This window comes from Platalea leucorodia (genome assembly GCF_965183815.1).
Source record: "Platalea leucorodia genome assembly, chromosome: 4".
Lineage (NCBI taxonomy): Eukaryota > Metazoa > Chordata > Aves > Pelecaniformes > Threskiornithidae > Platalea > Platalea leucorodia.
The window spans coordinates 57,731,680-57,746,081 of NC_138826.1; the positions used below are offsets into that span (position 1 = coordinate 57,731,680).

Genomic DNA, 14,402 nt, shown 5'->3' on the forward strand with positions numbered 1-14,402 from the left:
CTCTTGGTGGGTCGGGGCCCCGTGTTTTACTCTGCAGCTGGGGGCTGGGCTGGGCTGGCTGCATGCAACAGGTCAGGCACTGGGGCTCAGTGGAAAGGCAAGATGGTTGCTTTGCTTATGCTAATGGCAGTACCAGTTCCAGACCCCTCCTGTTCCATGGTTCTAGATTAATGAAAAAAAAATGCCCCAGTGTTTCATGTTAGAGCTTTTTGGTTACCATCTTGTCTTCCAGCAGGCTCTGTTGCCACAACAGCAGTGCTGGCAGAGTATCCCCAAACCTCTGCCAGCCTTGGTAACATGGCAGTTGTTGGTGACTTGAGAATGACTGAAGATATTAAAGTCCTCTCCTCCTTTCGGCTTTCTAAGGAGTGTTAGGACAAGTGGCAGGGAATGGTTAGACGGCTCACTCAGGATTTCTGGATTCTCTTGTTCTTTGAACAATGAGTGAGCCGATATACTCTTACAGCGCTGTACAGCGGATTATTTACTGCAAGAGGCTAGAGGGATATTCCTTGCGCTCTCCATGTGAACATCACCTCAGAGAGGGATGAGGCCTGGAAAGCTCCAAACTGCCAGCAAAACTCCTGGAGCAAACACCCATGATGCTGGCTGCTGCCGAGCAGCCGGGATGCGAGGCTGTGGGCAGGGCGCAGCGCCGGGCTTGCCTGACTTACCACCTGTGACGCTGAACTAGGACTTGCTGACGTTCTCATATATGACATCGCTGATGCAGAACTGCTGCTTCTTCTTTTGCCACATCAGTTGCACACACTGGTGAATAAAAATGTATTGTTCCTGGAAGAAAAGACCAAATGAAAGGGCATTTTTGCACCTCAGAAAGCATGACAAAAACCTAAACAGTGAAACAATTCGATAGTTCACAGTAACAGCCTGCACAGCTTCTCCGTCTCTCCCTCCTCAGCCCCTCGCAACATACGCCGAGTTGTCAGCTCCCAAAATAATAGCCTGCAATTGTTACAGATAGCAGCTGGGGATGCACAAAAGCCACCTGAGATGCCCTGGCATCTAGATCACTTATTAATAAACTGAATTATGATGGGAGATGAGAATAGAATAGAACAGAATAGAATAGAATAGCTTAGGTCAGTTGGATCTGAGCTAAAGTGGGTCTACTTTATATTGCCTGAAAATGAATTAATTCCCAGAAAGGTACATGACTGCTTTATGTGCAACAAATTACACCCATGCCACATATGCACCTGAAATATTTTAATGAACTTCATGTTCCTTAGTGCTTGACTTCTTTACCAATAAAAAGCTGAAATGTGATTTTGTTCACAGAGCAGTTAATTATTTGGGGAGTTTTCAGCCTCTGTGCAAATGACACTATAAGTAAGTCGGGTCAATCGTACGCACCATTATATTTGTGGACAGGTTTTTGTGCAACAAGACTGTGGTTATCTTTGGTTTTTGTTTTGCTTATGGGCTGGCTCTTGTAAGCATTATCATCACACAGATTAAACACTGTAATTCAATTTGGAATAACCTTAATTGATGACTTTTAGATTTCAAAGAGAAAGAAGGCAAACCCTGATGAATCCTTACACTAAGCTTTATGTGCACAGGGAGCAAGCGGATCTCCAGCAAAACCAACTGTCCCAAAACCTGAGTCTGGATTTCAGCCCCTGCCCCTAAGTGATCTGCTGATGCCAGGAGATATCAATATAAGTTTCAAGCGTATTTCAGACCACAGAAATTTCCTCACATCCATTAATTTGGAGTGACTGGTTTCAATTCAGGGTATTCTCCAATCTAACCACCTTTTTGGGCCTGTGCCATTTGTTTTTTTTTAAACTGCTCAGCGAGACACTGCCAAGTTTCCAGTGTAGAGGCAACATGAACCCAGGTGAGCTGTGTGTGGTTTCAGGTTTTTGTAAGGCAAGCCTCTTTTGTGGCCTCTGCGCCTGAGTGCCAGTGCCACCTAGTGACCCCTGCGGCCAGGCTTGGCCACTGCCTGCAGCAGCAGGTGCTCAGCGACTGCCAAAGCCCAGCCCTTGACATCAGCCCCAGGCGGGCAATGACTTTGTACATGGAAAAAAAATAAAAGTCACATCGCCTCTGGAGTGGTAACGCACTTGCAGCTGAAATCAACCATCAGGATTTGTTTCTCTGGTGTTTACGTAAGGATCCACCTTGGATTAATACAGTGAACGGTGATGAAAAGCAGTAGTTTGATAGGAATGATCTCGAACGGTCTGAGAATAATGACCTTTTTTCATTTCTACATGCTAGTTGTTGTCCTGCAGGTTGTCCTCCTCCTCTTCTCACCCTGCTAAATCTTCTTTGCTTTGCTGTGGTTTCAACAATCCTTGGCAACAAATTACCTGCCAGACCTAGCCTGCAAACAGTGACGGTGGCACTTCCAACTGTATGGAGGTTGCCAGCTTATACTGTGTCTAACCAGTGAAGAGTACAACAGGCGTGAAATCTCTCCCTCATTAGCAGAGGAACTGGGAAGGTTTCAGATGCATAAAAGCTTCTGCTTCGGAAAGAGTTTGTGATTATTTTTTTTTTCCATTATATATTCTAATAATATGACTATTCTCCTGACATTTGCCTTAAAAACAGAAAAAGAACTACCTAGTAGATATTTGGGCAGGGAGAGGGACAAGGAGGGGGCCTGGCAGACTCACAATCCTTTTGTCTGTTTTGCTCGTTATATTTGTGTAACTAAGTTCCTACGTTTGGCCAGATGATACCCTCTTGAACAAGCATGAATGGCTGTCCGATACTGATATCATTTCATGAGCAATTAATCCTCTCAGCAACCCCAATTCTTTTCAAAATGGTTTGAAAATTTCATATGGTAATCTCTTCTAATGCATTTTTTTGCATATTAATTTCACAGAAGGTGAGAATAGCTCATCCTCTCTGGAAGACATCACTGAGATTGTAGATCTATTATCAGACCCACCTATGCAGCAGATTAATAACGTGACAATATCACAATGAAGATGAAAACTTAATTGTACCTATTCATAGCTATTTTTTCAAGTGTTCAGGGGGAACAACAGTCGTTGGACAGGAACATGCTACAGGGAGGTATGAAATAGAGAAGATGATACATTCATAATGTTGAAGTGAACTGATCTTACCTCTGTCTGCACCATGGACATTCTGTAGGACCGCATGTCAGACACCAGGCCCAATATATCTACAAACTCATGATCACGAATGTGCTGTAAGAGCCGATCCAGGGCTATGAAGGTTCCTGTTCGTCCCACTCCAGCACTGCAACACACACAGACATGCATCTCATTTCAGGCTTTTCTGATTGGGACACAGAGGAAAATCAGTGGTACTGCAAAAAGCAGGTGTCCTGCATCTGCAATAATCAGATGTAGCTAATCTGAGGTCAGGCAGGCTGGTTAATCTGTAGGATTTAATGATGAGCAAGGCTTCATCCATTGTTTAGGCAGAATGTATGGAGTGGATGGATCTGCAATTTTCGCCTTCCTATACTCCTCTTCGTGCACTCACATGCAGAATGTGCATGCACACCCTCATCCACCCTTAGCTGTCTGCTCTTCCTACTTTCACTGCTCTCCTCAAAGGTTTCATGAGACGCCTCTAACTACAGGGGCTGTAGCTGTAACTGCAGAGACCTGCTCGGCAGTGATTGCTGCACAGAGGCAGCTGGGGTTGAACCTGCACAGTTCAGTTCCACAGCTCTCCACACTGCAAAGCTCTCAGCTTTGCAAAGGCACTGCACTGCTGCAGTTCATCCTCAAAGGACAAACTACCCAGAAGAGTCTACGCTCCAGGACTTCTGCCTTGGGACCATGAGACAGAAATAGTCAGCAAGCACTCAGCTGACAAATCTTCACCCCCCCCAAAGGGAAGCTTAGTGACTAGAAAAAAGACACGCTGTTTTCATTTAGAGATTCTTAGGGGCATTTGACTCTTGCATTGTGATTTCACATGTAACATTTAAGTCTGATTTCATTATGAGTGTGACTTTAGAGGTTTTACAGAGTTTCATATAGCATCCCAACACCATACCTACTACTAAGGATGGAAGTGTGTGTCTTTTAGCAAAAGTTCTTTCTGCTGTCTTGTCATATTTTTCAGAAAAGCCTTGCAAGTATTTGCAATCAAGTTTAACGGTTCATCTCAACACTGTTCAACATAACTGTCATGAAACAGGTTTTTTCTTTTTGCTTGTGTTTAACAAATTGTTAATATCTCGAATGAGATGAATACAATGGACCTTCTGATCTATTTATTTGACAGATTCATTAATTGATAAATTCATTCTGTGCCTTCTTTAACATTTGAGAACAACTGCTGTAGGAGTTGATCAATACATTCTTTTTCCCCCCCTTCCACTAATTTCATAGCATTGCTACTTTTAACCTATGTGGTCCAAGATGTACAGTATACTCTCAGAATATCTCTCTCTGCTGCTAGAAGCATCCTAATTAAAAAGAAAATACTACAGTTGTTAGCCCGCTCTCTGGTACTTGCTTCTATTCCTTCCCAGAACAATTAAGTGGTATATAAGGGTGATTTCACTACGCTACATATACATCTCTTCCCTGGCTTACTAGCACCTTTCTTGATAGTAGGACTCCCAGAACAATATCCCCTATGAATTTCTCCATTAAGTTACAGGGGAGGGCTACACGATTTGCTGCTTTTACAAATACTGCTGCTGTTTTGCATTCCAGTAGAACACTAAGTGCCTTATCTGGAAACTAGCAATGATATTGCTATAAAAGACTGTTTTCTGGGAAGGAGCTCTGGAGAGTGCGCAAAGTGATGGCAAGAGAGAGTCAGTGCCGACCATCACATCAGCACCAGGAAAGACAGCGCTGGAGGGTGCGGGCACATTGTGCAGCAGCGTAACTGCTGCCTCTGGGGTGGGGGATGTAGCATTGGCTGAGATTAATCTCATCGAGCCTTGACTTCCATTAGGAGTGTGTCACCATAATGCACATGTATTCATCCATTGCAACCCATCTATTTATGTATTTCTCAGAAATCTGTTGTGAGTAGCTCTCGCACTAGGAGCCACAAAGAGGTCTGAAGTCAGTTGTGAGAGCTGCATCAGGAACCAATCTGGTATGATACCATCACTAACATGGCAGCTGCACCCAGAGAGGCCAAGTAAGTGAACATTTTAATAAAAGGCCAGCGGATGTACAAGAGAGAAATCTGATAGTATATAAAACAACGTTCCTCCCCCAAAAAGAAAAAAAAGTATAACTGTTATCATAGGATACCGGTATTACTGCTAGCACAGGATAGTGCTCTTCATGTCACCTCCTGAATGCACTGAAAGCCAAGTGACCAGAGGAGGAGGATCTGTGCAGAGACACACTTCTGCAGGGGAGCAGCACACCACAGCAGGCTGCTGGCCAGACCACACCATCTGTACCGTGAAGGTGTGGAAATGGGAGAGCAGGGGCAGGCTCTGAGCTGGTGTAAATCAGGATCGCCCACTGCACCTCCTGGAGCCATTTGTTTATAATATCCAAAGAGCCGACTATTCCAGAAAGCAGTGCCTTCATGTTTATGGCTGCAGGCTGAAATCCCAGCCCCACTGTAGTCAAAGAGGGGGACTAATCCTTTACCCTTAACACCAAAGAGAACAATTTCCAGCTAACAGGTGAGCAGCACCCCAAAATCTCTCCTTCCAATGGTTTCCCAACCTAGTCAACAAGTTACAACCTTTAGCTCTCCATTTCCTTGAAGCATTTACCTGCAGTGTATGATCATGGGGCCTTTACTCTTTGCTGATTTCTGCCTGACCATCTGTACAAACTGGAGGATGCTTTCAGCAGCATTGGTCGTGGGGACACCATGATCTGGCCAGGCAGTGTAGTTAAAATGCTTCACGTCTTGCACCTCATCAGCCTAATGGGAAAAGCAAAACAGCAGCATGTTCACAGGAGTTTTAACAGTGCAGTCACGCTCAGTCAGACTGAGGGGGTTTTGTCACTTTGTGGTTGGTTTTGGTTTGGTTTGGTTTGGTTTTTTTCCCAAATACAGCCTAAGAAAGTGAAGTTAGCCAAAAAAATGGCAAAGAGTTTACATGCTATTTGATTAAAAAGGGGAGGAGGTATGAGGCCATCATTATCAAAAAGGCATGAACTTTTGTTTCTGGGATTGAGATTTGTTTTTTGCTTTTTTTCCTCATGGTGGTTTCATTTGATTTTGCTTTTAAATCAAGACTGTTGCATTTTTCAAGTTTAGGCTTTCTTCTTTCTATTCCATTCCCTCTCCTTTTCTCATTTTGCCACAGATAAAGGACAATGCTGTTGGCAAACAATCAAGACTGGACTCTCGAGAGTTTTTCTTTTCAAGTTTCAAAGCAAAAAAAAAAAAAAACCAAAAGGGAAGAAAAAAATCATTACAGGTGCAAAAGAAATATTTAGAAAAATATCCATTATTATAAAAAAGGTTTATAATGCTAAAAACTCTACTGGCTTCCGGTGAAATAAGATCCTCAACACAATTCATTTTGTCTTTGTGACTTCAAGGAAATCAAGACATGGGGAGGGGGGGGAGGGTGTCATCACCAAAACCTATGGCAAGCAATGCTTTTAGTTTTGCCATTCTGGGTCAGGCTAAATAACCCTACTGCAATAACCTCTCTCCGGTCACAGGCAATAGCAGACCCTTAGGCAAAGGATATTAAAAAATGAGATCAGTACAAAAGACCCTGAAGTAGCTGCTCTGGGTTTGGTAAAGGACAGTTTACCTGAACTGCAAACTGCAGTCTCATCATTATTTTCAATGGATGCCAACAACCCAAAACATCGTGTTTTATGCATTTGCCTTCCTAGCCTGCACCCTGTGTGCACATTGTAATGCAGTGAGGCATGGCTGAGGAGGACTAAGGTCCCGGGCCAGTGCTGACATGCCAGCTTTTTTCACGTCCCCTCCATTTCTCTAACCTTTCCTTCACAAGCTGGTGCCTTCAAGGAACTGGTGCAGAAAACAAAGCTGGAAAGAAATGCTTGAAATCTGAAGAGCTTTAATTTGGACATCTCATGCTCTCATGTGTGTTTCAATACTTTATAGGAATATATGAATATTGCAGAATTGCCCTTTTGAAAAATATTTTCAATTTCTACATTGGTATTTTCAAGTTTTGAATAGCTTCTAGCAAGAAAATACGCCTGAGAGAAAGAAAATAAGCTTACATATTTGTTGTCACTAATTATTGGCACCACAGAAATGTCCAGAACTCTGGTATTACTTTGTTTCAGTCTTGCATTTTGCTGAGAATTCATAGAGACGACAAATTTAAAGGAAAGTTTTGTGATTTAGCCATTTGCCTGTGTGGAGTGAGGGTAAGGCCATCAGTCTTTCTTTTAGGCATTTTCCACTGAATGCCAGAAACAGACAAAATTTAAAGAAAAGGCTGGACAGAAATTACTCCCATTCTTTTAGTAGGGCCATGCAAAATGTTTTACTTACATAGCTAATTCGGAAATTCCTATAAACCCAGTCTGTGTGCTCCTCTTCGGACAGCATCTCTACTGTGATGTCCCCATATGCAACAGGATCTTCTGTAAAAGGCCAGTAATGATCACATTTCACCTGAAAGGGAAATAAATACATACATATTTGTATTTATATAAATATATAAATATGCATATATAAAAAAGCACAATCGAAAGTATACTGAACCTCAGTTTTAGAAATGTCTACAACCCTATTTACTTGATGCTACAATAAGAGGTAATATATCCTGCAATGACTTTCAGCCTGATCATTCCTATTTGTGTAACTGTGGATATAAGCTATACATTGGTTTTCTGAAAGGTAGCATTAGTACAGTGAAAAATGGAAATACATAGTGTCTTTGTAGATTGTTACTTTTCCTAATAGAATAGGTCTAAAAGGAACAAAACATGGGGAACAAAAATATACATATTAAAAAATTATATTCCAAATATTCCTATTATAATGTCAAGGAAAATGTAAAGCATAATCCTTGTATTTTGTTATTATTTAAACTTAAAAGCACAGAATCACAGAATGGTTGAGGTTGGAAAGGACCTCTGGAGGTCATCTTGTCCACCCCCCCTGCTCAAGCAGAGCCACCTAGAGCAGGCTCCTCAGGACCATGCCCAGACGGCTTTTGAATATCTCCAAGGATGGAGACTCCACAACCTCTGGGCAACCTGTGCCAGTGCTCAGTCACCCTCACAGTAAAAAAGTGTTTCCTGGTTTCAGATGGAATTTAATGTGTCTTAATTTGTGCCCATTGCCTCTTGTCCTGTCACTGGGTACCACTGAGGGCTCCCTTGTCTCCATTCCCTCCCATCAGGTATTTATACACAGTGACAAGATCCCCTGAGCCTTTTCTTTTCCAGGCTGAAGAGTCCCAGCAATCTCAGCCCCTCCTCATGTGAAAGATGCTCCAGTCCCTTAATCACCCTGAAATGCCTGCCAGAAGTGAATGAAGTGCCATTCCAGGTCTGGTTATGACGCTGCCTCATGATCAGAAAACAATGCAAAGAAATTCACTCACCAGAAAATAAATACGTTTTCAGAGTAGTTTCTTTTATACTATGTGCAAGATTTTGTTACATACCCTTCTTTTCTCGTTACACTGAGTGAGCATAACAATAATTTGAGATTTTTGCTGGAGAACCATCTTCCAAAAATCATTCCTAGTTTCTGGCAGTGGCCCTTGGGTTGCAATGTATTCCTGGGGCGAATTATAACCCTAAGAAACAGAGAGACAGGTGCTGTTTACCAACATGATTACTGCTTCAGAACACATATTTTTCTCTGGCATATGTATTTTTTAGCTTGCTCAAGTTCAATTTGCACTTTTAAAAGTGATTTCTAATATAAACTACTTCGGTTTTTTTTTGTATTTATTTTGAGATTACAACTTTTTCCAGTTATTGATGCTCCCAAAGTGTAAGCAATCTAGAATGAAGGACAGAAGATGAAGCTGTTACTATACAAATCCTTTGCCCAGAGAGCCGGAAAGGCAACATTAAGAAAACAAGTCATGAGAATCCTAAATCAAAGTTCCAGCTTCTTCCAGATTTCACTGTTTATGGGTTTGTTGTTTAGTTACAGACATAAAACCAATTACAGACGCTCATCCCAAGCAGTGCCTGTGGTGATTTTCAGTCACTGATGTAAATAAAAGGTGGCAATGAACAGGATTTTATGCACGTGTTTATGTCATAAGGACTTAAATTAGTAAAATATTAATTAGAATTATGCTTAAAATAATAGAGAACATGCTGAGTCAACGCCCTTAACAGATTATCATTGCTATGTTTTATTGAAGCTCAGATGCTTTATATCCATGTATTCCTTCTCCTATCCCTATCAACATGCTTTGAGTTGGAAAGACTCCTTCCCTTCTCCAAAACCAAAAGACCATTATAAAGACTATAATAAAAGATCCACAGAATGGCCATTTTGGCATCTGCTATAACCATATTTGCTGAGATTGCACCATCAAAACCTCATTTGGAAAGTTATTTGATATTCCTAATAAGAGCAAAAGATACATCCAACACACAGCATGATCTCATGTAAACTGGGCAATTTCTGTGCTATCACAGTATGTGGATTGTAAAAATATTAATGATTTGGGAGCACTTTCCATAAATGGCTTCCTCCACACATCTCTAGAAGTCAGCTCAATCAAGTGTTTTCACTACACAGAATTTGCTGTTTGTTTGTCTGCACGGGCTATGTCTGACCTAAGTGTCAAATCTCTATTATCACAGAGACACAGATCACCACTAGTATCTGTGTTTTGAGGCAGGTACTCAGTGGAAAAGCAATTATCAGGAAAAGCCAAGCATTAAGATGACGTGTCTGTCCCAGTTTCTATGGCCAGCACTATGCTATAAGTAGAACTGAGCAGGTGTGGAGTGTCTGGCTTAATCCTTTTTCTATGTGCTGTAGAAACCTGGAAAAATGTCTTTAAAGTTTCTTATGTTCTTCCTTGTTGACTTAAAAAGCCACTGGACCACTTAACATTTCCTCCCCATTTCTCCACCAGTTCCATCTAGGTTTCACAAAGATTCACACACAGCTCACCCAGTGACCTTTCTTCTTTTTTTTTTTTCGGATGGCTGGTGAAAACTACAGTTCCCTGCAGGCAAAATACTGGAAGCTGAAGGAGATGCTGAGAACGTGAATGAGCTTCCAGGAGATATTGTGCTATTTGCAGGTGACATGCTCTAACTGCTGTGCAGGGGAGTGTTCTTTACACCGACCAAGTCTCTTTACTCACTGGAATGTAGTTGGCATTAATGTAGTCAGATCCCTCTTCTTCATTCATTGAAACTAACCGGACACGACTAAAATCATCTGTAAAACGAAAAAAAAATTTTTTGGCTCTCAAACAGGGCATTCATCTCCAACTAGGCAAAATTAAAATTAATCCTATAAAAACTGAAGAAAAATCTATTTAAAAAATAGAGAATGCTCATATTTACTGATAGAGAGCAATGCTGGCTTCAGTAAACACTATACGCATGCATCATCATTACCGTTCTGCAAAATACACCCTCCAAATGCCATCCCTTTGGGCTCCCTTAAGTTTCATTAGAATTGTGAAAAAAACACAGTGACACTACTCAGTAGTAGAAACGACCTTGTGTTTCTCACCTCCAAACTCCTGTCTTGATAAACATCCCCAGAAAGCCATGTCTCTTCAAAGCTAACAAAAAACATCTATTGTCTGGTTCTCTCTAAGAGCAGGTTTTAGGACAGGCTTTTATCAGTCAGAAAATCTGTCCTCATTCTCCAGTTCTCTTATTAAAACTCTTCCTTCCCTCTCGGAGGACTTTACCAAGAGACTGTATGTATATATTGTACTTACATGGCAGGATATTTGTGTAGCGATTTTTACAGCGATTCATGGGAAGATCAGCAGCAAAGTGGGGTATGTCAAGCCCAATCAGTTTTAGCTCCTGGGATAACAGAAAGAACAACGCCAAACTCACAAATGCTCAAAAAATAATTCTTTGTAAAGCGATTACTTGTGGCAGGTACCAGACTGAAAATGTTCACAAATCATTTTATAAACTGACAGAAGGATTACATTGACTTTCCCTATCTGATGCTTCTGAGTTTGGCTCCAAGCAGCTAGAGAGCAATGATGTGGGCTTTCCTGCTGATGCTGCCAATGCACTGCTGCCATCCAAGGTTGTGACTGCGGACTGCTCCTCTCCACCTGCACTTAATTAGCTAAAATAGTGCCAAACCAGGGGTTGATAAGTTATTCTGTGGTGGTCATCCACCCCACTTAAAGGGCTTTCTTCAAGTCCTCAAGTGGCTTCTGATCTTGATACCGGGGAATGCTTGGAAGATCCTTCTAGTCATTACCTTCAGTAGTTAACATCTAATATATGATGCACCAGAGGACTTTTCACTGGCAGAAAGGGAACATGTCAGCCACCCAGAATGGTGGTAACACCCCAGCAGTCTTCCCCACTCCCCTTCCATGTTTAAATCTTTCTAGCTCTGGGATATGAGCTTTTTAGTTTTATACTACTAAACTGACTTTAAATTCTGGATAATTAAGAGAATGTACCTGAACTGGTCCTAGAGAAACACCCTTGCTCTTAAAGAGATTTCTGGTATTACTTTCGCTTTCCAGTGCTGCCCTTCAAATTAAGGGCATTAAATAAATAAAATAAAGGCATTAAAATCCTGAATCCAACTCAGGCTGCCAGCATGTCCTAAACTTAAATGAAGTGTGCTGGTCTGACAATTATCTTGGATTGAATGTGATGAGCCACTCAAATCAGCTTACTAAATGCAGTCTAACAACACTAAGGCCCGCTTTTAAATTCTGCAGAACTTGAAGTGAAGCTGACCCACCCAGCAACAGCGCACATAAAACAACACAGAGCACAGGAACACACCACGTAATCCCGACACCTGAAAAAAGCTGATCTAGGCATGGCAGCTAGGAGAGGACAGAGTCCCGGCAGATTTACCTCAAATTGCAGAGAAAATTTGTAATCTGAATCTTTGGCCATATCCTTGATGTAGCCATCAAAATCATCCAACTGGACAGGGCTTTAAAAGAAAAACACACAGAAATTAAGAAAAAATTTAAACTTTTTTACTACATTTTATTTCTATTTTCCCCTAGAATACTATCAAGTCATGAATATGTATTTGCAACTGTTAATGCTAGAAAGCAACAATAAAGAGAAAAAAAAAAAAATATCTTGTGGTTCAGTGCCACCAAATGGTGGGCGTGTTGCTCATTACCTGCATCCTACCATAACAGCACCAGAAAGAGAGGCTGAGAGAGAGGTGCTGATCCCTCTGGATGAGCTGAATGCTGCAGCTGCTGGTGCTGATGACAGTAAGCACCCTGGTTTGGGGGAGGGTGGAGTTGTCCTACCTGAGGGAAACCACTGGTCTGAGGCGAGGGGAATGGCCCATGAACCCTTTCTACGATTCCTTGGCCCCGAACCACTTTTGCAGGTGGGTATGTCCCAAAGGCACAGATGGCAGTGCAATAGGTGGTGATCCAGCACCCCATTGCAGACCCACTCCCAGTACCACCCCACCAGCGTGCTTCTGGCACCAGGGCAGCTGCTGCTTCATTTAAGCTGCCTCATGTGCCATGTAAAATGTTGCTTTCAGATATTTTCACATCTGGCAGATACACTTTTAAAATTCATCTGAGCTTTGCTCACGCAGAAAAATGGATTTCATATTTAGGTTTGGATTCTTTTTTAGAAAGTCCACAAAAAAAATCCCTTAAAATAGGATTTTGGATGCCACTGCCGTGACTGCTTCCTCTGCTGGTGTTAAGAACTATACACATTTGTCATTAGAGGTCAAATTCTCCTCCCAGAAAGATGGTGGCTAAAAAAAAGTGGATATAACTATACAAAACCATGCAAAGCTTCAGCATCTATAAATTAGCCTTGATTTAGTGACACCCATCATTCTACACACTTTTTTTCCAGGTGAGGGTCTATTTGTTAGTACAGTCACAGCCTCTGAACGTAACGGAGAAATAATTAGGCTAACGCTCTGAATAATGAAACACAGGTAAACAGCTTCCCTCACCTAATTATCATGCTCTAATTTACAAGCTACTGAAGCGTGTACACAGTAATCTTTTCATTTACTTTGAGGCAATATGCCCAAAGGAACCTGTCTTATCACCACTTAATTACTCCTGTTTACTCGTTAGCATTAATGATCTAATGTTCTAGCAACAACCATAATGAGAGCCTCATGTCAAGAGGGAAATATCACTAGAAACAAATGCATCCCAGTTTTTCACCATTTGTCATTTTTAACTAAGGATAAGCTCCGTTGGAAGCACTAAGTTGGATAACTGATCTTTTCCCTGATGACTAATTTTCTGTCAGTAAGGACCTGTTTTACCACAACCTATCTGTTGAGAAGAATTGCTTTTGTCCAATTATTGTTTGTTTTCTGCCTTCAGACATCTCTCTCAGGATACGTCTACCAAGAAGCTTTCTATATCTGTAACTGCAATATCACTATACCATGCACTCCATAACGCATGTTTAGTCTAAGGTAATATTTTTTTTTTTATTTCCTTAGATATCAGAAACGTTACATACTTGGTCAGCTTTCTCTTCTTTAATCCATTTTTACTCCTGTAAAAAACAAGAAGCGTTTTTCATTCATTAAACTATTGCATAGTCTTTATTCAAAGTTAGTACTGATTTCAGAGCGTATGTTTTCTGGTCACAATCATACTCAGGATGAGATTGGTGATAATATCTTGGACATTTTTAAGCTGATGATAGCAAAATTTCCATTGACACCAATGGGACACATTTTCCATTCTGTGGCTCTGAGAATGACCTGTTTGTGAAAAGGAAAACCTTTGCCCAGCACAAGCAATGGGTCCTCTACAAATCCTGACCCAACAGTGCCGTTGGCTTCAGGTGGGCTGGGGCTGAGCCCCCAGGGCCCAAGCCTGGCCCAGCCTGGCCCAGCCTGGCAGGGGGCTGTGCTGTTGCAGGGGACAGGGCACTGCAGTGCCCTGCTCTGCTCCGGCTCTAGCGGGTTGGCAAACTGGATGCCAACACTAGAGAGCAACTGGGAATGAGAAGCATCTGTTGGGTAAAGGGAGAAGACCACCATTTGCAAATTCAAGGAAGGGTGAAGGAAAAAGGAAAGGGCCTTAATACTGTTTCTCACCCGTTTCATAACCTGCTTATGATGATCAATGAAGACAATGGCAAATATCCTACTGACTTCAGCGGGACTCAAGCTTAAACCCTAGATAATTTTAATTGACTTTTAACAGCTAGAGATAATTATGCCAGTCATGTAATACACTGTCTTCACATGATTTATAAGTGATATAATTCACTAGTGACAGTTGCGAGCAAGCTTATGAGTGTGTTAAGCAGTATAACCCATAAGATATG

At 41.6% G+C, this 14,402-nt stretch overlaps 1 protein-coding gene across 1 annotated transcript in view; it reads right to left on the reverse strand.

Annotated features, from left to right (window-relative positions):
* Positions 1 to 690: 690 nt before the first annotated feature.
* The window catches only part of PTPRO (protein tyrosine phosphatase receptor type O), a gene marked incomplete at both ends in the record, with an annotated part of 153,292 nt that continues 139,580 nt past the window's right edge, over positions 691 to 14,402 (reverse strand). Inside the window, 9 exons of the mRNA XM_082309733.1 lie at positions 691 to 795; positions 3,117 to 3,252; positions 5,726 to 5,880; positions 7,450 to 7,572; positions 8,573 to 8,707; positions 10,250 to 10,326; positions 10,841 to 10,931; positions 11,964 to 12,045; positions 13,584 to 13,619. Of these exons, the coding sequence (XP_082165859.1) occupies positions 691 to 795; positions 3,117 to 3,252; positions 5,726 to 5,880; positions 7,450 to 7,572; positions 8,573 to 8,707; positions 10,250 to 10,326; positions 10,841 to 10,931; positions 11,964 to 12,045; positions 13,584 to 13,619 (940 nt within the window). The remainder of the gene's footprint in view (positions 796 to 3,116; positions 3,253 to 5,725; positions 5,881 to 7,449; positions 7,573 to 8,572; positions 8,708 to 10,249; positions 10,327 to 10,840; positions 10,932 to 11,963; positions 12,046 to 13,583; positions 13,620 to 14,402) is intronic.